The sequence below is a fragment of the Chiloscyllium plagiosum genome, chromosome 16, assembly GCF_004010195.1.
Source record: "Chiloscyllium plagiosum isolate BGI_BamShark_2017 chromosome 16, ASM401019v2, whole genome shotgun sequence".
Lineage (NCBI taxonomy): Eukaryota > Metazoa > Chordata > Chondrichthyes > Orectolobiformes > Hemiscylliidae > Chiloscyllium > Chiloscyllium plagiosum.
In genome coordinates, this window is record NC_057725.1 from 48,068,662 (window position 1) to 48,094,275 (window position 25,614).

General features: G+C 39.4%; 1 protein-coding gene across 5 annotated transcripts in view; it reads left to right on the forward strand.

Moving 5' to 3' along the window:
• syt7a (synaptotagmin VIIa) overlaps nucleotides 1-25,614 on the forward strand; it is a 671,470-nt gene that overhangs the window by 505,860 nt on the left and 139,996 nt on the right. For 4 of the 5 annotated variants that reach the window (XR_006313964.1, XM_043706001.1, XM_043706004.1 and 1 more), the window contains one exon: nucleotides 9,360-9,482. The exons of the other annotated variant lie outside the window; for it this stretch is intronic. Coding sequence is in view for 3 of the 4 variants with exons in the window: in XM_043706001.1 (XP_043561936.1) it covers nucleotides 9,360-9,482 (123 nt within the window). In the remaining variant the exon portion in view is untranslated. The remainder of the gene's footprint in view (nucleotides 1-9,359; nucleotides 9,483-25,614) is intronic. 5 annotated transcript variants of the gene reach the window in all.

Here is a 25,614-nt window from a genome sequence, read left to right on the forward strand (position 1 = left end):
CATTTCATACCTGGAACACATTCAAACAAATGACATGCTACGATTTAGATAACCCTGTTACGGAATATCTTTCAGAAGTTGTGGTTGTGATAAGCCCCTTTGTAAGTATATCACCCATAGTTGTTCATCAACTCACTAAGACATTCAAGCCTCATTTATGTATTTACTTTTAAAAGCATCTTGAGTGGAACAATACAGAATCTTCCTGACTACCTCTCCTAAATGTGAAGCAATTTCATAGGAAGCCATATCCTTAAAAATGGCCATTGTATTTCCAATATGAACGTAAGTCAATGTGATTTAAACTGAAAGTGCTAGAAGTACATAACAGTGATTACATAACACCAGGTTATAGTTCAGCAGGTTTATTTGGAAGTAATTTGTCCAACCCAGTCCAACACTGGCACCTCCACGTCATAACAGCAATGACAGCGTCCAAAAGAGGGACGACCAGTCAACCATTTAGATCAATTTATTTGATGTGCTGTCCCATTTGAAAGATTGGTTAATCTTTCACTTTTCTGTTGCAGGATGACTTGTGCATTTAATACATGAATGCACTTTTTATGTTGCTTGCGTTTTCCCATTACTTGGCAAATTCCTGGGCCTTGGAAAAAAAACACTATTTGAATAAGTCAGCAACTATGAAACCTTTTTATGGGGTCATTGGGGTAGGCGGGTGCATTGTATAGGTCGGCACAGCTTGAGCATGAATGTGTTTGCGGTGAGAGGGAAAGGATGGATTTTTTAATTTAGTTTTTTTCTTAAACTGTTGCAACAAAGTTCCAGATCACTGAAACTGGCTTTTCCTACAGCCCCCTCTCTGTGCCCAGCAGTTTCTGTGTACTCAGCCTCAGTTCTCTTTATGGAGGTAGTGGGAACTCAAGCCAATAGCCACTGCGCTGGAACAAAAATTACATCTCTTATTCTCTATTAAAAATTTCTATGTCAAAGCCTTACCCAGTATAGGAAATGTTCTTTCTTGCTGAGTTCCCAAGGAAGTCATAATTATTTAAAAGTCAAGCATGGGAAGAAAACCTCTATGGAGCAATTTCATTAGACTACCATTCAGAATTTATTGACATCAAAATAGGTGTAATGTATTACAGAACCCCAATCCTAAAGGTTTATAAAGGCCAGCTCCAAGTCCTTACTGACTCATTTCAGTTGTGCATTTTTAAAATGTTACATACTTTGGAACAAGCTGAACTCTAGATGTAGCTTAAAATGGATTTCTTACTAGGAATTGTCTGTCCTGGTATCAGGAATGTCTGAACAAATTCTCAAGTCACGATGTCAAGAAAGGGACTTCAAAAAACAGCATTGGAAGCTTCTGCCTGAAACATAACATGACTGTCTCCAGATTGCCTTAATTCAGCAGTTCGTCAGTTTAATGAGGGTGACTGAAAAGCAATGGCAAGTGTGTCAGCATTTTCCTATATAACACTGAAGAATAAATAATCAATTGAATGAAACCTAGTATTTGTGTTTAAGCTAGAAAGCTTAAACACAAACATCACCTAGAAAGAAAGTAGCCAAGGCCGATATTTCATGCAGACAAACAAATGGTCAGTCTAAATCCAAAACCTGTATTTTTGAACATGTTGTGGCGGGTGGGAGATCTGCTGTAATAAATAATGTAAATACATTTTTGAGATGGCAAGTATTTAAAAAGGAGATCATTTTTGATTTTGATCACAGTTATCACTGAAATAATGCCAGAGAACAGATCATTTTTGTTTTGTTGGCTGCTGGATTCTACAGTTTAAAGTATAAGTATTCAATGGAACAGATTGTCAGACTAAATCAACCATATATGATTTAAGATTAATTCCTTTCAGAGAAGAGACCATTTGGGGTTATGTTTTGACTACTGTTTGAACCCATAATGAGACTCTGCTTGAACTTCTTCATGGTTCAATGAGCCTGTTCGGTTTATGTTTTTCTCCTGTGCTGTAAATAAATCTGGCAAACAAATCTGTTTCATTTAATCCAGCTACATACCCAGGATGATATGTTGCATTCTATTTATGAAACCTTGACTAAGTTGACAGGTTTAAAGGATGGCAAGGCATGTGAAGGAGGTATCAATAGTCAGAACTGGTTGTTTTCTGAGCCCATTGTGAAAAAAATACTGAAAATATAATGATTGAGCAATCATAAGTTGTAACCAGGCCATTTATGCTCAAATATCCAAGTGCTCTGTTCTCCTGTTTATTCTATTGTGTTACTAAAACCACATCCACAAACTCCCACAGACATTCAGCTGATTAGAGTATCAATGAGCTTCCCTGGGACGAAACTATTTCCAAATATTCATAATTTAATTTAGTTAAATCCTCTGTATACATTTCATATTTTTTTCTTGATAAAATATATAAAATAAAAGCAATCGGCATGATGCCAGGAGTTGTGCATCGCCTTACTTCATATTACTTAAATAAGAATTCCCTTAATTACCCCATTTATAAACAGAGTATAATCTTAGAATTCTATCAACATGAAATGTAAAATATGGAGGCAATAGCTGCAGACTCATTCAAGAAAAATTTGAATCTTTCAGTAGAAAATATGAAGGGTGAGAAAATAGGTGAATGGTTCAAGAAAAAACATATTTGGGGAGGCAGTGGCAATCCAGAAGTCCAGGTAATATTCTGGTGGCGTGTGTTCAAACCCCACCATAGCATAATTCAAGTAATAAAGTCTGTAATTAAACTAGTCTTAGCGGTGATGACCATGGAAAACAATATTGATTATTGTAAAAATCTGATCTGGTTCAGAGATGTCCTTTCGGGAAAGAAAGAAATCTGCATTCCTTATCTGGTCTGACATGCATGTGCCTTCAGATTCACAGCAATGTGGCTTATTCTTAAGTTTCTTCTGCCTGTTGTAAAACCACTAGAAAAATGTGTAAATGAATGAAACTAGATGGACGAACTATGTGGTTGACAGAAAATGGGAATGATCGATGATCTAACTCAGCCTCTCCTGAGATCCCAGGCTTGACAAATGCAAGCTTTCGGTCAACCCCAACTGGGGAAACGGGGAATGTACTTCACAGATCAATGTCATACCTAACACAAAGGAAAATGGTTGTAGTTGTTGGGGTCCAATCGTCATAGTTGCAGGACATTAGTACAACAGTTTCTAGGTCTAGCCATTATCAAAAGCTTTGTCAGTGACCTTCTCTCCATTGTATGAGTAGAAATGTGAATGTATTCTGACTATTGGACAGTGCAGAGTTGCGTATGTTGTCGAACAGATATTCAACCGGTTCAAGTCCAGGCTTAGGTTGACGCATGGCACAAAGTTAAATAGGCAGATCCCAGAATGAAGCCTGGCTTGAGAGATCAGATTTAATTTTCACAGTTGATTACATGCTGGTTAGACACTGAAATATATTCACATGAGGCTGCGGATGTTCTTTAACAACAGAATGTATGATTATTACACAAAAAAACAGCTGACAATTTGCAAGATCTTAGCACAAACGTCAAAACAAAGTTTCAACCTAACTCCTTATTCTTTTACATATATCCAATTTCAGAGAAATAGCATAGTTATTTTAGTTTTTTAAAATCTTTACCAAACTGCTTCCCCATTTATTTTCCTGATACTGCTAAGACTTCTTAAAACAATGCTTTGCAGAGGCCGAAGTGGGTACTGCAGATGCTGGAGGTTAGAGTCAAGATTAGAGTGGTGCAGGTCAGGCAGCATCAGAGGAGCAGGAAAAATTGACATTTCGGGCAAATGCCTTGATGAAGGGCTTTTGACCGAAACATCGATTTTTCCTGCTCCTCGGATGCTGCCTGACCTGCTGTGCTTTTCCAGCACCACTCTAATCTTGACACTGAATGCTTATCAGAGTCTATTGGCATGAACCTTACCCACTTCTAGAGAACTAAACTTGTGCACATCTTTTTAACTATTTGTCTTGTCATATGCTTACTGCTGCTAAATCTGTTATTCTATCAAGTTCTTTGTTACCTAGCCATATTTTTCTTCCTTGTCCCCTTGGTTCTGGATATTTCCTATCTTCCAGCATAATTTTCTTGTTGCTTGTCTCCATCTTATCTGGCTAAAATGTCATCTAGAACTGAGTTTGTTTCTTAGCTTGAATATCATGGCTGTCTCTTTAAAGCCTTCCTGAACCATGAAGTCCAGATTTGAATACAATACTGCATTGCAAGGCTAAGCAATAAGGTTCATTATAGCTTTTCTTTGCAACCTATCACCCAATTTATAAAGCCAAGGATCCTAAATATGGCCTGCCACTTTCAGTTACATTTTGGCATATATGCCTACAGGTGTCTCTGTTCCTATGCCCACTTTGTATCATTCGTTATAATGTCTCACATTAGTCTTATGAAAATATATCATCACATTTCTGAGCATTAAAATGCATTAGGCATGTGTCTACCTATTCCATCAGCCTTGTTATGGCTTTGTGAAGTCTATCACTATCTTCTTCACTGATCACATTACTTCTAAAAGTTCTCTTCTGCACATTTTGAAATTGTTTCTAATACACCCATGTCTAGTTCAGTAATATACAGTTGCCCCAGTACTGGCTACTGGTGTATAGCTTCTTCCTGACCAAATCTACATTGGTTACCTCTATTCTCCATTTCCTGCCACTCAGCCAATTTCATATCCCTGACACCAGTGGCCCTTTTACCTTAAAGACTGAATGTTTGCTGTTATGGGACTCTTAGTCAAATGCCTTTGGAAGTCTATCTCCGCCATATCAATTGTATTATACCCACAGACCTCTTTGTTTCATCTTAAAAAAAAAACAAGTTGGTTAAAGATGAGTTGGTTTTAACATATCTGTGTAGGCTTTTCTTAATTAATCCTGCCTTGTCCAAGTGACTGCAAATCTTGACCCAGATGGTTGTTTCTAAACGTTTTCTCACCACAGACATTAAATTGAGTGGCCTTGCAATTTTCAAACCAGGGCATCATTCCAAGGCTTGGAAGACTGTTGTCAGTACATCCATGATAACTGACCTTACTTGTCTCAGTATCCTAGAATGTACCTGATCAGGTCCTACTAAATATTGTCAACTTGAAATACAGCCAGCCTTTCTGATGCCTCCCCTTTAACAATCTGTGGCCCATGAATTATCTCAGTTCTTAATTGAATTAGTAAAACCGAGGTAAAGAATTTAGTTAGGAAACTCGGTCATGCCCTCTATTTCCATACATAGATTGTCCTTTCAGTCTTTAATTGGCCACCTTCCCCTTGTTACAACCTGTAGGATGCTTTGAATTTCCTTCCAATATTAGCTGCCAGTCAGACCCCCTCCTTTTTTCTCCCATTTCTTGTATTACTTTGAACATTCTATCTCTCATTTCTCATTTGTACTATCAATCTGACGTCTGTCTTCTATGTGTTTCGCTAACTTTTTATCATCTCAGTGATTTGGCTTTGAGTGTCTTGCCTTTTCCCTCCTTTGGGAATGTAGCCAAGCTATTTTCTGCCCATTAAGTTATATTGTTTGCCTCACAATCTTTGATTCCAAATATTTGGGACAAGGCTGTTCTCAACCCATTGAACTTAGACCCCTAAGTATTTTTACTCCAGATTACTCCTTGTCTTTTTGCACAGATAATCTAAGTCATATGTTCCTGTGATTACTGTTCCCAAAATCTCTCCTACTGACACTTATCTATTTGATTCATTTATTTCCCAGAACCAGATCCAGCAATGTCCCTTTTCTCATTGAGTCTGAAGTATACTGATCAAGAAAATTCGCTTGAACTCAGTTCAGAAAAATACAACTAATTCTGAAATGTATGCTCACAGTATTCAACTTTACATCGGAGTTATCCTCATCTCAATAGGTTATTATTGTATAGCCTATTATCATTAATTGTGGATGAGGAAGAACTTTGTTTAGATTAAAAATTAACAAGATCAATTTACTTCATTTCAAATTCTGTACAGTATTCTAATATCCCAACTTTTAGCAGCTTCTCTCAAAAGTCAGAGACAGTACATAGTGAAAGTGCATACCTAATTTCCTCTTGGGTTTTCCCAATTGCCCTCCATAACCTCAGTAGAAGAGCCAAGATAATGCTTGAAAAATAGTCTAAGAAACTTAATCACTTGTTAAAACAGATTGAGACTAACTTGCAGAGATTGAGTTTAGTTTAGTTTAGTTTACATTACAGTGTGGAAGTCTTGAGACTTTCTTTCAAACCAACTTCTGGTGGTGTGTAGCACAAGGAGCCTTGAGAGAGGAAAGAAAATACGTTTGAAGGATACAGTCACATGCTCAAAACAAATCCTAACTAAGTGATGTCAAGAAAAAATTGTAGGTTACTATTTCATTTCCAGTTATTCGATCTGTTTTTAAGTGCTGTTTAGTACAGCATTTTCACTGACCCATTCAAAAATAGAAATTAACAGTGAGTCAGAAACTGAAATTATTTAAATTGCTCATGGTTTTGCTGCAGTTTGTGTCATGTGAGAACTGACCAGTTACTGATCACATCCCAGTAGGCTACTGGTTAGAGAATGACCTCTAAGTTCATGTCAACATAGGCACACTAATCTACCATCTGGGAGAAACAGTTTTGGTTCTCATTTGAGGTAAATATTCCACCATGGAACAAGGAATGAATGAATTACAATATGCTTGCTAACTTAATTAAGAACTACTCATTTGGGTATAATGACACAATATTAACATAGATCTATAATCATTTCCTCATCCCAATTCTTGATGTAAATGTATGCTTTGCCGAAGAGGAAGAATAAATTGACAATAAGACCTGTCAACTAAGTCAAGGTTCCACTATGTCGATGGTGCCTGAACACACTACTCAGCTTTATTGAAGCTATTTGTGTTTGATCTATTTCTAATTTGTTGATGTTCTATGATATGTTTAGGAAATCAATATTTGTAACAAATTCTCCTTTACAGAGCAATAACTCAATTACTATTTAATAATCTCAAATCCGAAGAGGATCAGGGAAGCTAACTCCTGGTGTCCTGGCCAGTAGATATCCCTAAATCATCATCAAAGGAAATTGTCTGGTCATGGTCACATTGTTGTTTGTGGGGAGGTTTCTATATGTAAACTGGTTTTCAAATTTCCTACATCACGAAAGTGACCACACTTCAAAATTGGTTGTAATTAATTATAATTAAATTAATTAAAAATTAATTGGAAGTAAATTGCTTTGAGACATTTGATAGAAAGTTGTTCTTAAATACATTTTTCAATACTATCCCAAACCTTTTCCTTTGCCAGTGTAAGTTTCATGTAAATACCTACAGTGTATTGGGTAAAGACAATATATGGACTACACTACTGTTGTAGGTTAAGCAACATGATACCTTCAGTGTTATAATTTCTGACTGTAAAGTAGGATTTCTTACATCAGAGGGCCACCCGTTTACATTACAGCAGAAAGGAAGTGATTTCAAAATTAATACCGGAGCAGATATGGCATGTTAACTAAGCACAGTGCAATATATTAGTCTCTTGGAATGTGATTTGCTGGCTTCACTGAGCTACCTGAAAATAAGAATGCATGAAAGCTAAAATATCAATTAATTTAGTAGACATTGAAGGCATGGAGTTAGATGCCACTGGTGCTTTGTCCTGATGAATTGATACTGTCTAATTTTGGAAGTCTCCATTGTGATCCTGAGCCAACTTGAATTTAACAAATTTACCCAATGTCCTTCACTTTTTGTTTTAAACCAATTTCCTTGACAAAATCTCAGATTTGAAGTTTATTCTAATGGCTTTAACTCAGAATCACAGAAGTATTAATGGCACAGAAGGAAGCCATTCAGTCCACCGTGCCTGCACCAACAACTCCTTTTCAATGGAAACTTTACTGTAATTCTGACTCATACGATTTTTCAAAACTTGTATTTTCAGAGTTTTGTAAGAATTAGTTCTGTGTCTCTTTCAGCTGCACCTGGAGATGGTCTGGTGTGATCTGTAGCAATTTTCTCCTGTCTTCTCAAGTGCACTAATAGATCTTAATAACCGGTGAACTATAAATGAATGTGCAAAGCATTTATTAAATCTTTTATGACATTACATTTGGTCCCTGATTTCACCCAGAATATTTTTTTCTGTGATAATCGTTACCTGCTTTCCATCTGGTATTTTTTCCAAAACAAAAAGAAATTCACAGGAGGTTCAAAAGAAATTAATTGAAAATAAGCTATCCTGATGTCTCAATTATAAGGAACACAACAAATTTGGATCAGAGTCATCCAGACCAGGACTGCCCCACATTTAAATTCTAGGCTGTTCTCAGCTATTCATCTCCGATTTGCCTCAGCACTCTTGGCTACAAGAGGAAAAGTTAACTCTGGTTCATGTTTAAGAATCCTACCACGCTGGAATGTGTATATGCAAGGACAGGATTAGACATAACTGTGGTGCATCCCACACTTTCAGCAATTGCCATCTTGGATAGCTAATAGCTACTTGGATGATAGAGGTGGCAAGCACCTGTGGGACTGGTTGTCGAGTCAGCATCTTCAGGGAAAGAAAGGATTAACTTGAAAGAGCTTAAGGTCTCCAACTGAAGAAAGTTCCATCATAATAGGTGCGCTGTACTTTATGTAACCAAATTACTTCGAACAGAAGTCAGAGAACAAGATTTGTGGGAGCTGGAATCAGAGACAATTCTGTTCTACACCTATTTTGTTCATTTTACATGTTTAAGTATTATCCGTTTATCTTCAGTTAAAATCTGTCTAACGTACAATTTATTTTTTGCAACTTAAAGAAAAGATACTTGACACAGACTACTCAACTGCTTGGAGCATCACAGCTGAGTCCAATCTTGTCCTCGCCTGAAATTGACACATTCATACTTTCCAGCAGGAGTAGTTGGATAACATTCAGAAGCGGAACCTCCTTAGGTCAAGGTACTGAGGCATATTGTAGTGTCCTTACCACCATCCCAGCTGAGACCAGAATATTCTGGAATAGAATCTGAACAATCTTTCATTTGCAAATTAATTCTCGTTTCAAATCAAATCCATTTGAAATAACGATGAATAAGTTTTAAAATTGATTGCTAATTTTGTTTGTTAAGTCATGTGTCTGAACTTGCACAATTATGATCATGAATGTTCCTTATCTAGTGGACCTAAAATGGACGTGTCCTTTAACTTACACCTTCCATGGCATGCACACTTACCTCCAAATTTTACTCCTTGTAATTTCCATCTACATTGTAACCTTAATTCTAAACTAGTCCCATTTGGTGCAGTTGAGTCCAGACCAGAGTTTTACCTCTACTGTTGTATATTGGAATCTTTCTGTCTTACCTACCTCTCTCTCCCTGCCCTTTTCCTCTGAATGGGTTTCTTCAGTGAAGGCCGGATGGTGGTCCTTTCCCTGGTTATGGGTTTGACAGAACAAGATGACTTTGCAAATATTCCTGATCTACAGACCAGCAACAGCCAACAAAACCAAGGCATGCAGTCAGACAAAAGGTATGAATCTGACAAAAAGAATAGAAAAGCAAACACACTGTGTAAGTAAGGAGGAGATGATGAACAACAGGAAATGAGAGAGTATTTAACTATTTCCAAAAAAAATGAGTGAAAGACTAAGCTATTGTGTAAGCAATACATATGTATTATTCTAGTGTCTTTAGTACGTAGCATCAGTTCTGTGTGTATATCATCTGTGATGCATTTTTCTTTGTGAAGAATGCAATATACAAAACCAGTAGAGTTATTTTTGCTCATAGTTATATTAAACTAGTATTAGTTGGGACTGAAAAGTCATGAGGTGGAAGATGGTAACAGTGATTGAGTTTAAAATTAAGCCATGAAAGGTGCACCCCCTTCCATTTATTATATAAAAAGAGAACATGTGTCAGGATTGTCGGACAAACAATGTGTCCAAAGTTCTAATTTAGTAATCTTATGTGCTTAAATTCCCTTTCACCAACTCTGTGAAGTGTAAAATGTGCATACATTGAATGTCACAGGAGCTGCTTGAAGTTCGTTTTTACTTTACTAAAGTTGCAAATTCCTCCTGTAGTTTTTGTTTTTCTGTATTTTTTCTGTTGATCCCTTTCTCTCCCATACTTTAGTGCTAGAATCCTGTGAACAGATTTTTGTGGATATTTTCCGTTAATCTGTTCACACTTGTAATGACATACCTCTGGAGCAGGGGGTTTTGAATTCAGCCCTTCTGGCTCAGATGTTGGGACACTATCACTGGATCATGACAACCCTCCTAAATAGATCTTGTTATTACACTCTTTAGCTCCTAACGTCTGTTCAATCCAGTCATCTTCAATAAGAGTTATAATGTCATAGAGATGTACAGCATGGAAACAGATCCTTCGGTTCAACTCATCCATGCCGACCAGATATCCCATACCAAACTAGTCCCACTTGCCAGCACCCAGCCCATATCCCTCAAAATCTTTCCTATTCATATACCCATCCAGGTGCCTTTTAAATGTTGCAATTGTACTCGCTTCCACCAGATCATTCTATACACATACCACCCTCTGTGTGAAAAGATTGCCCCTTAGGTGTCTTTTATATCTTTTCCCTTTCACCCTAAACCCATGCCCTCTAGTTCTGGACTCTCCCACCCCAAAGAAAATACCTTGTCTATTTATCCTATCCATGCTCATCCTAATTTTATAAATCTCTATAAGGACACCCCTCAGCCTCCAATACTACAAGGATCACAGCCCCAGCCTATTCCGCCACTCCCTATAGCTCAAATCCTCCAAACTCTGGCAACATCTCTATAAATCTTTTCTGAACCCTTTCAAGTTTCACAACATCCTTCCAATAGGAAGGAGACCAGAATTGCACGCAATATTCCAAAAGTGGCCTAACCAATGTCCTGTACAGCCACAACGTGGCCTCCCAACTCCTATACCTAATACTCTGACCAATAAAAGAAAGCATACCAAATGCCTTCTTCACTATCCTATCTATCTGCGACTCTACTTTCAAGGAGCTATGAACCTGCATTCCAAGGTCTCTTTGTTCAGCAACACTCCCTAGGACCTTACCATTAAGTGTATAAGTCCTGCTAAGATTTGCTTTCCCAAAATGCAGCACCTCGCATTTATCTAAATTAAACTGCGTCTGCCACTTCTCAGCCCATTGGCCCATCTGATCAAGATCCCGTTGGAATCTGAGGTAACCTTCTTTTCTGTCCACTACACCTCCAATTTTAGAGTCATCTGCAAACTTACTTACTACACATCTTATGCTCACATCCAAATCATTTGTATAATGATGAAAAGTAGTGGACCCAGCACCAATCCTTGTGACACAGCACTGGTCACAGGCTTCCAGTCTGAAAAACAACCTTCCACTACCACTCTCTGTCTTCTACCTTTGAACCAGTTCTGTATCCAAATGGCAAGTTTTCCCTGTATTCCATGAGATCTAACCTTGCTAACCAGTCTCCCATGGGGAACCTTGTCGAACGCCTTACTGAAGTCCATATAGATCATGTCTACTGCTCTGCCCTCTTTGTTACTTCTTCAAAAAACTCAATCAAGTTTGTGAGACATGCTTTTGTCTCAACAATTCTCAGTATCTCCCCTTTTCTCCATCCAATAATTCTGGTCAATCCTTCCCTTCCTATAATTGATTCTTGGCTTAGTTAACACCACATATTGAATGTTTGATATCTTCATTGACTCAGACCATTTCTTTACTTTGTCCCATGAAGGATTATATAAAATTCAGCTCCTTAGTGCTGTCGAACCCATTAGCTGCACTGAGTCAAGACCCAATATTATTCAGCAATGACTCTATTGGATGACAGCTCGAGGTGTATGAATGACCTATCCCTATTTCTTATGGTCTTAAAAAGCATTACCCCTACACATTAATCTGGCATTCTCACATTTCACTCTTAGTAACTTCTCAGTCAAAACTCCATAAGAACAGCAGTTCTCTTAATGCTAGACTCAGTAACAATTGAGTTAGTTCACTCCAAAATGTGTTTAGCTTGATGATTAAGCTAAACACGTTAGCCATTTATTTTTAAGCAGATATTATCCAAAACATTTGTTCTTCAAATGTAATTAGGAATTGTATACATTCACTTTTACTCTTTAACTGTGTTGCTATCTAGATTGTCATCCTAAGTTGTTGGTGGCTTTCATGGAATAAAAGACAAAGCTAATGCTGAACAGTAGACATTGCTCACTTTGTCAAGCTCTTTGCAGTGCATTGTTCAGTTTATAGTGTCCCTTTTTATAATTACTTATTTCTGATTTCTGTCTGCATCACTCTTATGTTCATAGCCCCATCTGTAGCAGATGTTACAATATCTACCCAAATGAATGCTGTGAAGTGTATTGCCTGCATGTTTTGAGGTTGCTTGATGTTTTGCGTGTTCCAAATGACTCCACGTCTGAAAACTGTCACTGCCATCAGTTCAACACTTTGGCTTTCTCAATTCTTGCTTGTTTTCTCCTTGTGATCTAAATAGATGGCCAGCCAGGACTTTGGGGTACTTGTCCACAGATCCCCGAAGGCAGCAGGGTGGATTAATGGGGTAGTTAAGGACACTTGCCTTTATCAGATGAGGCAAAGATTATGAGAGCAGGAAAGTTTACAAGACTTTGGTTAGGCCAAATCTGGACTACTATGTGCAGTTCTGATCGTCGCACTATAGGAAGGATGTGTTTGGACTGAAGTGGAGATTCACTAGGATTTTGCCTGGGATTGAAGAGAGACTGAATAAGCTTGGATTGTTTTCTTTAGTGCAGAGAAGGTTGGGGTGGGGTGGGTGGGGGGCACGGAATGAGGTTCCTGACAGAGCTGCATCATTATGAGGGGCAATGGCAGGGTGGAGAGAAAGCAACTGTTCCCCTTAGTTGAAGGGTTAATGACAACATAACAATTTTAATGTGAAAGGCACTGCTTTAGAGGGGACTTGATTTTTTTTTCACCCAGTGGGTGACAAGGGTCTGGAATGCATTGTCTAGAATTGAGGTAGGTAACTTCACAACCTTTAAAATGTACTTGATAAGTACTTGAAATGTCATAATATTCAAAGCTTATGGACTGGTGGGACTAGTGTAGATTTACTGGGTTTTTAAAAATTCATTCACGGATAAGGACATCACTAGCTAGGTCGGCTTTAATTGTCCTTCCCTACTTGCCAAGAGAGCAGTTAAGAGTCAACCACATTGCTGAGAGTCTGGAGTCACATGTAGGCCAGACCAGTTAAGAATGGCAGTCTCCTTCCCTATAGGACATTAGTGAGCCAATTGGGTTTTGCTGACAATCGGCAATGGATTCATGGTCATCTTTAGACTCTTCATTCCAGATTTTTTATTAAATTCAATAAAAATGGCAGGATTTGACCCCAGATCCCCAGAACATTAGTTGGGTGTCTGGATTAACAGTCCAGCAATAGTACCACTAGGCCATTGCCTCCCATATATATATATAGTCGGTGGTGTAGCCTCAATTGGCTCAAGGGCCTCTCCTGTACTCTATGATGCTATGATGTCACTGAATCACTCCAGATTTTGGGAGGACTGGATAGTTTGGATGCAAGGAATTGTTATTCTTGGCCAGGGAGGACCATAGTCTCAGGATACGTTAAGCCTCAACTCAGAGGTAGATAAACCTGTAAAATTCAGCACCCCGTAAGGCTGTGGAGGCCAGGTCACTGAATATATTTAAGAAAGAAATAAGTAGATTTTTAAAAGCTTAAAGTAGTCAAGGAGTATGAGGAAAGAGCAGAAGGTTGTCATTAAAATAGAGGATCAGCCATGATCATATTGAATGGTGTGCAGGCTTGATGAACTGAATGGATTATTCAGCTTCAATCTTCTATTATTCTATGAATGCTGTAATTTGACATGAAATTAAGCAAACTACAAACAACATGGTAAAATGACATTTAATAGAGCCTTTCTATATGTAAATTGGAAGGAATGTGGCTCACTGACCCAGTCCCACTTACCTGGTCCTGCACTTTGAGCAGTATAATGCAGGTGCCACAGATAAGTGTATGAAGGTTGAGGGGAAGATCAACACATCTTTCCTGGGAGGAATTAGGGTCTATTAGGTCACATTGGATCATCAGAGGGCAAATATGAGGAGGGTTGGTATCAGATATGTGGAGAGGATATGTCAGTGGATGTCAAGCACATGGGTGTCAAGTCTGGATGGTACAGGAGATTTTGGTTGAGGGTTTGTTGATTCCAGGGGAGGGGTCTGGTGCAGGCAAGGTCAAGGGTTGGAATGTGGTGTCACCGAATCTAGGTTATCATTATCCGGGTGGAGAGGTAGGAAGTGCAGGTAGGGGTTCTTAGTTCTGCAGCTGTCTCAGATTTGGAGTGGGTTTAATTCTTCTAAACATTTCTTTCTGGCTTACTGTTCAGGCAAATCCAATCGAACCAACTTAAGTTTCCAATTCTAACTCAGATTTGGGGACCTTTACAAGGGGTTGAAGATGAAGGGTAATTACCTGTCAGAAGTTTCAACTTCCTCACAATACTTGTGGAGTCAGCTGCATCAGGACTTTGCGTGATCCCAATGCCCAATTCCAATCTTGGCTGTTACAATGAGTAACATATGAATGGAAGATCTCAGTGTTTCTATTAGACACTTAAGTACAACACAAACTTCCTGCAATCTGTTATGCTTCAAGCCATTAATCTGTGTGCGTGTGTGTGCATATGTATATATATGTATGTGAGCGAAAATGAGTGAATGATCAAAAGGGTAGTTCTCCAAGTCATCTGTATTAGTCATAAAAGTCATGATGCATGCTTATGTTTGTCTTTGTGTCCCATCTCTAGGCTCCCAAGCAGACAAGCATTATGAATGTTCCTTCCTGCTACCTGATATTTATCATGTCGCTTTGCCTTAAGTTCCCATGCCCTTCCTGTTTGCTGTCTAAAATTGAGTTAAACTTTTATAAAAATAAGTATGCTCCTTCTTAACTTGAGCATTCACAAAGGACATTCTGAACACTGAGCTGGGGAGCCCTTTTTAATAATTTCAAATGTACAATGAATTTGAATTTCACTGCTGGCATACAATCAGCAGTTACACATAAGTGCACAAAGTGGTTTAAGTACTTGAAATAGGTTTCTCAATTTAATGATGGGATAGCATTTTTGTAAAACCTTTGGAACAGGCAAGGCAATTGATGAAGTCCGATAGCCTGCATTTCCTTCTTTTTCGCTCAACTTCCTCCCCAAAATATGATTGGATTCATGAAGCTCGCATTCCACCCAACCTCTCTAAAGGTTTTCATCATAATCCATAAATCCTTCCACATCTCATAATCAATGGCCTGAGTTGTCCCAGACACTGTTCTCTTTAATTCCCAATTGTGCATTTACCTCCCACATCCATATCCATGATTTGTTTTTCTATGAAGGATGTTGCATGTATCTCCATGGACCCACACCTGTAGTCCCCCATTCCCTCATGCTTTACAATCCACTTGCACAATCCCACTCTGCACCTTCTCGAGCTCCCAAACCTCTGAGATATCACTTTAAACACTTACAGGCCCAAAATCTCCCCATGGATCCTCTATAAAGTACATTCAGCGTTTCCATTTTCTCGAGACACTACTCCCATACCCAAAATCCTCACTAATTATTCCCAGACCCCATCAATGTTTTGCTTAATACTCCCAAGCCCATATACAACATTGATTCCCTCACCCCACCCCTTCTCCTAGATTCCTCAAAGCTGCCTAGTCAAATAATCTTTTGCCTCAATTCTATGAATCTTTCGTTATTTGTAATCTGGAAAATCTACTGCATTGCTATAGAATCTCAGAGAAGAGGAGTCCATTCAGCCCATTGAGCCTACTCCACCATTCAGTTATTATTGTGGCTGATCCTTTATCTCAATGATACATTCCTACTTTCTCCCCATATCCCTTGATGCTTTTAAAATCTAAAAATTTATCAACATCTTCCTTGAATATATTCAGTGACTTCGCCTCCATCGCCTTCAGTGGTAGACAATTCACAATGCTTTGAGTGAAGCGATGTTGCCTCATTTCAGTCCAAAATGGCCTACCCCAAATTGTGAGACTGTGACCCCTGGGTCTAGACTCCTCTAACCAGAGAAAACATCCCCCTGCATATAGTTTGGCTAGCCCTCTTGAAATGTTAAATGTTTCATTTAGATTTACTCTCATCTTTCCAAACTCTGGTGAATAGTGCCCTGTCATCCAATCTCTCCTCATAAAACAGTCTTGCCATCCCAGTAGCACCATAGTGAACCATCAGTGCATTCTGTATGGCACGTATGTCCTTTCTAAGGTAGGGAAACCAAAATTATACACTAGGTTCCAAGGCACTGTATAACTGCATAAGTCATTCCTACTTCTGAACTGCCATTCTTTTGCAATGAAGGCAACTTTGCACTTGTCTTTCTGACTCTGTGCTGCACCTGCCTTTTCATTGACTGGTGTACAAGGACACCCAGATCACTTTGACTGCTTTACACTTCCCAGTATATCACCATTTAAATAACACTCTTCCCTTCTGTTTTTCATGCCACCTGGCATAACTTCGCATTTAGCCACATTATACTGCATTTGCCATGTGTTTACCCACTCAATCAACTTGTCTAAATCACTTTAAAGCCTCCTTGCATTCTCTTTATCCCTCTTCGGGATGTTGCAGTTATATTTTAAAAAATTTAAAAAGGGTAAGCATACGTCAAAGCCTTTGATTTACAGTTTTCATGAAAATTGTGTGATCTGTATTTGAAAATAATTTGATTGTTTCCATAATAATACATATGACAATTTGTTTCTATTGAAATTGCCATAAAGCAATTGCCTTAATTTATTTCATGTTACATGCCATAAAACAGACTGCTAAAACTTATAAGTAAATGTATTAAATTGCGTCCTGAAAATGACATTCAAAGTTAGGATTGAAAATCTGATTAATTCTAGCAATGTCTGTACTTGCATGCTGCGTTTTTTTTGTTTCAACAGATGTAGCAGTTCATCATCTGTTTGCACTAGTGTTTGTTGATAGCACTGGCTGCTGCCTCTTATATATAAGTGACTGAGTGAAAATCCTAAAGAAAGGAGATACTGAGGTGTTAGCTAATGTTGTACAGCAACACACTTTCTCATCACGCTTAATTGTTATGAGATGCGGAACCATAAAATTCTGCCCAGCATGTTACAAGCTGGAGGTTGGGCATCAGTTTTCCTTTATATTTTTTTGTTTTTCTTACTAAGAATATTCAAAGAAACTGTTTTCTCTGATTTAAAATGAAGCACATAGGGACATGATCCTTAAATCTTAGTAGACTACTCAGCTACATCCTATCTGAACACTATCTAGGTTAGTGCTACCCTGCACCGAATGCCTACTGTAGACCCACATCTTGTCATTCTTCTACAGGGGAATGTCACATAGAGGCAAACAATCAGACAAATTCAAATGTGAAGTTTTATTTACAGAGTGCAAAAGGGAACACAAGCAAAACCAATAGAGGCTGAGGCTTGCTCACACAAGTAAAATTAAACTCTGACATGATGACCAATAAATAGTTTACAGTCCTTGATGCACCCAGCTCTCATCGATTGGAAGCAGTTGTAAAATGTGATTCTGTCTGGCTGGTAGTGTCCAACGCAGCTGAGTTCTGTCATGGGCCAAGGCAGCTTTTTCAACCCCAATGTCCTCATCTTCCTTTTTGGAAGACTGTTACCATTCCCTCAGGGCCTCAACATCCAGCTTATTGCCTCATTGCCTTCTCCAGTTGTGCAGAGCATTGTATGTGAGGAAGATGTGGCATCGTCCATACTGGAACCTCTCCAGACTGGTCCAGGCAACAGAACCAAACCTTCAGCATCTCTATACTCTCCTCACACTGACCCTTGTCGAAACATGGATAACATTATAACTGCGCCCCACATCACTTAGGGGATTATACAATATTACAATGTAAAATGAAGCATGGATGCAGCACATTGTCCTTGTCCCCCTAATATCCAGCATTGTAAGGTGCCTGGACCTTCAAACAAACCAGGTAAATGTGAGTGACCCAGGATTTAGGAAACATGGCAGCAGCCAGAATTGGAAGAGGGTGGGGGGAGGGGAGGGGGAGCACCTCTAGGAAGTGGCAATGGTGATTACAGCTTACTGAACATTAATCAAATGGAACCTTTTTGTGACATGGCCTTCTCAATGCTATGTATCACCTTGCACCTGGAGGAAACCAGCTATGGCCCTGGATCCTGCTAACGGGGGTTCAGCATTGACCTCATCATGGGGAATGAAATTAACTGGTGAGACTTTGCTGAGATGGTATCAGTCACTGTCTTCATGAGGGTGCACAAGTGAGAGATCCCACTCCCATGTAGGCTATCCATTACTCCCTGGAAGATGCCAACCGTATAGAAGTTCAAAGCAGATGTCACTTTTGCCAGGAGTGACACCAGGAGAAGCTGGCCTCGTATTCCTACATAACTCTAATCCCGCTTTAGCATCCAGCATTATTCCATTACATTGCTCAGACATTCAGAATCTGTGCCAGCATTAAGTCTCATTTGCTATAAAGTGAAGTGAGAAAGAAACATTCTGGGCCTCCTGCAGACCCCAGCATCAGGAAGGGGCCTGCACCTACAAGCTAATCCAGATCTAGATACTTCTCATCCTCAATGGCAGTTTGTTGCTGCTGCTGGACTTAAAGACATAATGATGTATAGCATGGAGACTGACCCTTTGGTCCAACTGTCCATGCCAACCAGGTATCCTAACCTAATCTATTGCTTTTGCCAACACTTGGCCAATATCCCTTTAAACCGTTACTATTCATGTACCCATCCTGATGCCTTTTAAATGTTGCAATTGTACCAGCCTCCATTACTTGCTGTATCAGCTCATTCCATATACGCACCACCCTTTGCATGAAAATGTTGCCCCTTGGGTCCCTTCTAAATTTTTCTCATCTCACCCTAAACCTATGCCCTCTAGTTCTGGACTCCCCCACCCTAGGGAAAAGACCTTGTCTATTTACCCTATCCATGCCCCTCATGATTTAATAAACCTCTATAAGGTCATCCCTCAGCCTCCAACGCGCCAGGGAAAACAGCCCCAGCCTATTCAGCCTCTCCCTGTAGCTTAAATCCTCCAACCCTGGCAACATCCTTTGGCCCTTGCTGTTGGCTCTTGTCCTTCTGTGTGCACCTTCACCTTCTTAGGAATGCAGTCATAATGAGCATCATCCCACCAATGGCAGGGCACAGGACTGTTGGTAGAAATGACCTTCATTAGAAACAGAAAGTGTGAAAGAGGTTCTTGAATCTGAATAGGGTGATCAGTTCCATACCCTGCTAATAAGAACTGAGAATACTCCATACAGTGAGACATGCAGCAGACCAATTACGAGGACCATATCTCTATCATTTATCCAGCTTCAGCATGTGCAGCAACTTGGTGAAGGAGCCATACTGGATGAGTGACTACCATATTTCCTCAAAGGGAATGCTTGCTGTGCTCTGAGACCCTTCTTATCTCAGAATTATATCGACCACTCAATTTCTCCCTGCACTCAGTATAGACCATCAATACATTCACATGACAGGTGATGAACCAATGGTGTGGGGCTTATACAATACTATTGGAAGCTGCAGGAAAAATGATTCACCAATGGCCAGCGTTGACCTTTTTAATATAATTTCTGATAATTTCACCATGTATCAGATGCCCAAATTCAAATTAACAAAACCAATGACACATTACAAATCACCTTTGACCAGCATCTTGTAATTAGTTTTCTTCCTGTACATGGTTTGAAATTTAATTTATACTTCCCATTTAATAATTCCTACTTCCAGTTGTACATGTCTCAGTGATGATTCTTCTGATTTTTTTTCTGAAGAGTTGCACTTACCTTTCCCTGCTTTAGAGAGCATTCTGCACTGGATCAGAATCTTGATTCAAGCATATCTCTGTTCAAAAGCTTTCAAAAATTTCATTGTCACTGGTGAATGGTCATTCCTTTCCCGTAGACTAAATTTCCAGTTCAAACGTTGTTACTTAAAATTAAAGATCTGTTGAAATCTCTGTCTTGTTGCCTATAAGTACAAAGTGTCATTCTATACCCTCCCTCCCACTTCTGATTCCTTATTATTTTAAAATAAATATTTGTTTCTGTTTCTAAGGATCTCAAAATAGTAAGACTTCTTAATTCCATTTGCCTCCCTAGTTCAATCTACAGACTTTTAAAACAGATGATACTATTCATTGGTCAGTTATGCCGTTGTCTGAATATATAGGTTAGTGTATCTGGAGCAACCAGGAGAATCAACTAATTCTTTTAATCTGTGCTTCCCAGCTTTCTGTTTATTTCAATTCAGACGTACCGAGGTGTTAATAGAAATTTCAGTAAAACAGAACCATCCAGGGAAGCATTGGGTCTCTTCTCTCATTTGACATAGTTCCAGAACTCCCCAATGAAATTTAGCTTTTAGTTAACATGAAGTGGATAATGTCAATATGACATCAAAGGTTACACTTCAAAGGCACATGGTTGTGAAATGTTTGGAATGGTTTGTGGATAAAAGCACTGTATAAATGCAAGATCTTAGTTATTATGCAGTTGCAAACCGACTGAACAGATTTGAGCAAAAATGACTGCCAACAATATCCTTAAACTATAATACATATTGAACATGATAATTTCCACAACTGAGGAAAGGGTAATCAAACCACCTCTTTCCAATATGTCTACATGTTCCACTCTTCTCTATACACAGGGATATATGTACCTTTAGTAATGTATAAATCAATATTTCTGTTAATCTACATGTATCCTAAAATGTTACTCATCCATTGGCAAATTGTCCTAAGTATAACAGCCCTTACCAAAGATAAAGCTGATAGAATTCAAAACAAAACAGCAAGAATTAAAATTAAGCACAGATCGATTTGAATTGCCTGAGCTTTGTGGACCACATTATCAAGGATTCTTAATTATAGATGGACATTGCTTCCCTGTAATACTTCACCTTAATGAAGATCAATAGGATTTAAATGCACTTCAGATGTTTAATCCTGTTTGTGGTGACAGTCTCTTTCCTTCAAAAGGGCTTTCACAAAATGCCACATATGTTTGCATTTACAACTTCCAGAAAGCAGAATAAAGTATGAACCCATTCACATCTTCTATTGTGTTCTTGTATTGTCTTTTAATACTTCTGCCTCCTTTGTGCCAGGTTTGTTAGTAACATAGTCCATCTTTTTGTTTGGTCTATTAGCACATTTATATTTTTACTCTGTTTGTATCACAGTACCAGTTCCCAGTCTTGTAATATGTGACACAGTAGCATCTATCTGTATTCATTTTGTATTATGTAAATTAGTGCTTCAAGACTGATGCTACAGACATCCATTAACAATTAAGAAGTACTATGTTTCTTTGTACTTTTAGTTTAATAGTATGATAGAGATGACAGAAATGATTTTGGAGCATGGATGGTAGATTAAGGTATGTCATTGTTAGAAATTCAGAATAGTTCCAGAGTAGATTGAGAGTGGTGATGCTTAAACTGAGTTCAGGTTGGTTGTGGGTGATTGCACTCAGTTGTTAGATATTTGAAAAATCTTCGTTGTGCTTTTGGTTATGCTTCAGCCCAATACTCCTGATATTTGGGCATCCAGTGCGGAGGCATCTGGGCAAGTCAGAGGGCCTCCTCGTGGGTCTGCTCCTGAACCTGGCTAAGTTGGCCATTAACAGGTTTAGTCAGTGAGCCGTGAAGGGGTTCATCACTGCCAATTGACTGCCCCACTTCCAAGGCTACGTTCATGTGTGGGTGACCATGGAGACGGAGCATGCACTGTCTACCAGTTTTCTTGCTGCCTTTAGAGATAGTTGACCACAGAGGGTCAAGTGCTTAATCTCACTTTCCGATTCCACTTTGATTTAGCCCCTACCACCTCTCTCCCTGCCCCTCTCATGCCTTTGGTCATTTGTATTTCCCTTAATGGACTTTGCATGTAAGTTAATCAATTGAAAAACACAGGCGATTTGTTTGAAAACAAAGTGTTCAGAGGTGGTTTTTTCTTACCAAAAAGAGCTGGGATCCAGGCAGGCCTTGCAGGGGCTAGAGTATATTATCTCCCCCAACAACACCATCTTTGTTTAGGCCCTCCCTTTTTATTTGTTAATGGGCATGCTTGAAATTTCTTCATTCTTTAATTGGTGTAGTGTGCAATTGGGAATGGATCTATCTAAGTCACATATCAGATTCTATGTGGCCACCTCAGAGATTGGAGTGAATTATCTCAGATTCCAACTCCATTTCAGAGCATAGGAAATCAAATATTACAGCTCCGTACAGACCCTTTGGCCCTCAATGTTGCACCAACCTGTGAAAACAATCTGAAGCCCATCTAGCCTACACTATTCCATTATCAATTGACTGCCCCACTTCCGTGGCTATGTTCATATGTGGATGACAATGGAGAAGGAACATGCACTATCTACCAGTTCTCTCAGTGCCTTTAGAGATAGTTGGCACCACAGAGGGTGCCCAAAATAGACCCCGCAATCCCTTCCATTATTTTTTGTCATTGTTGCTCTGCCACCTGTCTGTCTCTCTTCTGTAGCTATGTCCAATCCCTGTTGCCCTAGGAGAGGGAGTACTCAGTGTCCACCAGCACTCTTCAAGCTTTTAAAAACAGGTGGGCATCCTCGGGGCTGGTGTGCACTATTAGCCACACCAAGTCCATTTCAATTTCCCTCCCTGTTTCCCTGACCTTCCTGCAATATTTTTGTTATTGCTGCACTGTCCTATTGGGCAGTACTTGTAATTTGTTCTTTGATTAAGTAGTCAATTGGATAATTTGGTTGTGGGGTGTTTAAAAAGTTCTATATAGTGTCGTTGGAGTGGGAACATACAGTATCCACCAGTTCCCATGAAGCTTTTCAGAATGTGAGGGCATTGCAGGGGATGGGGATGAATTCTCTCCCCATCAAGTACCATTTTAATCTACCACACAACCCACTGCCTTCGGTTTTCTGATTTTGGCTTTTTTCAAACGGCTCCAAGTGGGCAATAGTTGTTATTGGATGGTTTGTTGATGTAATTATTGAGCCAAATTACAAAAAAAAAAAAATGGGTTCTTGGAGTAAGCTTCTGAACAAGAGTCCAGAAGGGAAAGGTTTCAGTTATTGTAAGAATAATAGGGTGGTTATGGTAGGGGATTGTAACTTTCCAAACATAGTGTGAAGGGTTTAGATAGAGAGGAATTTGTTAAGTGTGTAAAGAAAATTTTCTGATTCAGTATGTGGATGTACCTACTAGAGAAGGTGCAAGACTTGACCTACTCTTGGGAAATAAGGCAGGGCAGGTGACTGAGGTGTCAGTGGGGGAGCACTTTGGGGCCAGCAACCGTAATTCTATTTGTTTTAAAATAGTGATGGAAAAGGATAGACCACATTTAAAAGTTAAGTTCTAAATTGAAGGAAGGCTAATTTTGATGGTATTAGGCAAGAACTTTCAAAAGCTGATTGGGAGCAGATGTTCGCAGGTAAAGGGACAGCTGGAAAATGGGAACACTTCAAAAATGAAATAATGAGAGTCCAGAGACCATATATTCCTGTTAGGGTGAAAAGAAATTCAGTTAGGGGTATGGAATGCTGGATGACTAAAGAAATTGAGGTTTTGATTAAGAAAAAGAAGGAGCATATGTCAGGTATAGCCAGGAGAGATCGAGTGAATCCTTAAAGTATAAAGGCACTATGAGTATACTTAAGAGGGAAATCAGGAGGGCAAAAAGAGGACATGAGATAGCTTTAGCAAATAGAATTAAGGAGAAATCAAAGGGTTTTTATAAATACATTAAGGATAAAAGGGTAACTAGGGAGAGAATAGGGCCCCTCAAAGATCAGCAAGGCAGCCTTTGTGTGGAGCCACAGAAAATGGTGGAGATACTAAACAAGTATTTTGCATCAGTATTTACTGAGGAAAGGGACATGGAAGATGTAGAATGTAGGAAAATAGATGATGACATCTTGAAAAATGTCCATATTATAGAGAAGGATGTGCTGGATGTCTTGAAATGGGTAAAGGTGGATAAATCCCCATGACCTGATCAGATGTACCCTAGAACTCTGTGGCAAGCTAGGGAAGTGATTGCTGGGGCCCCTTGCTGAAATATGTATATCCTTGATAGTCACAGGTGAGGTGCCAGAAGATTGGGCGTTGGCTAATGTGGTGCCACTATTTGAGAAAGATGATAAGGAAAAGCCAGGCAACTTTAGACTGGTGAGCCTGACATCGATGGTGGGCAAATTGTTGGTGGGAATCCTGAGGAGCAGGACTTACACGTATTTGGAAAGGCAAGGACTGATTAGGGATAGGCCGCAAGACTTTGTGTGTGGGAAATCATGTCTCATGAATTTTATTGAGGTTTTTGAAGCAGTAACAAAGAGGATTGATGAGGGCGGAGTGGTAGACGTGATCTATATGGACTTCAGTAAGGCATTTGACAAGCTTTCTCATGGGAGACTGGTTAACAAGGTTAGATCACATGGAATACAGGGAGAACTAGCCATTTGGATACAGAACTGGTTCAAAGGTAGAAGACGGAGGGTGGTAGTGGAGGGTTGCTTTTCAGACTGGAGGCCTGTGACCAGTGGTGTGCCACAAGGATCGGTGCTGGGTCCACTGCTTTTCGTCATTTATATAAATAAGTTGGCTGTGAACATAGGAGGTATAGTTAGTAAGTTTGCAGATTACACCAAAGTTAGAGATGTAGTGGATAGCGAAGAAGGTTACCTCGGATTACAATGGGATCTTGATCAGGTGGGCCAATGAGCTGAGAAGTGGCAAATACAGTTAGATAATTTAGATAAATGCAAGGTGCTACATTTTTGAAAAGCAAATCTTAGCAGGACTTCTGCAATTAATAGTAAGGTCCTAGGGAGTGTTGCTGAACAAAGAGACTTTGGAGTAAAGGTTTATAGTTTCTTGAAAGTGGAGTCGCAGGTAGATAGGATAGTGAAGAAGACATTTGGTATGCTTTCCTTTATTGGTCAGAGTATTGAGTACAAGAGTTGGGAGGTCGTGTTGCTTCTGCACAGGACATTGGTTAGGCCACTGTTGGAATATTGCATACAATTCTGGTCTCCTTCTATCGGAAAAATGTTGTGAAATTTGAAAGGGTTCAGAAAAGATTTACAAAGGATGTTGCCAAGGTTTGAGGATTTGAGCTATAGGGAGAAGCTGAATAGGCTGGGGCTGTTTTCCCTGGAGTGTCGGAGGCTGAGGGGTGACCTTATAGAGGTTTATAAAATCATGAGGGGCATAAATAGGAATAAGTAGACAAGGCCTTTTCCCTGGGGTCGGGGAGTCCAGAACTAGAGGGCATAGGTTTAGGGTGAGGGGAGAAAGACTTAAAAGGGACCTAGGGGGAAATTTTTCACACGGAGGGTGGTGTGTGTATGGAATGAGCTACCAGCGAAAGTCGTGGAGGCTGGTACAATTACAGCATTTAAAAGGCATTTGAATGGGTATATGAATGGGGTTTAGATGGATATGAGTCAAGTGCTGACAAAGGGGACTAGATTAGGTTGGGATATCTGGTCAGTATGGACGAGTTGGACCGAAGGG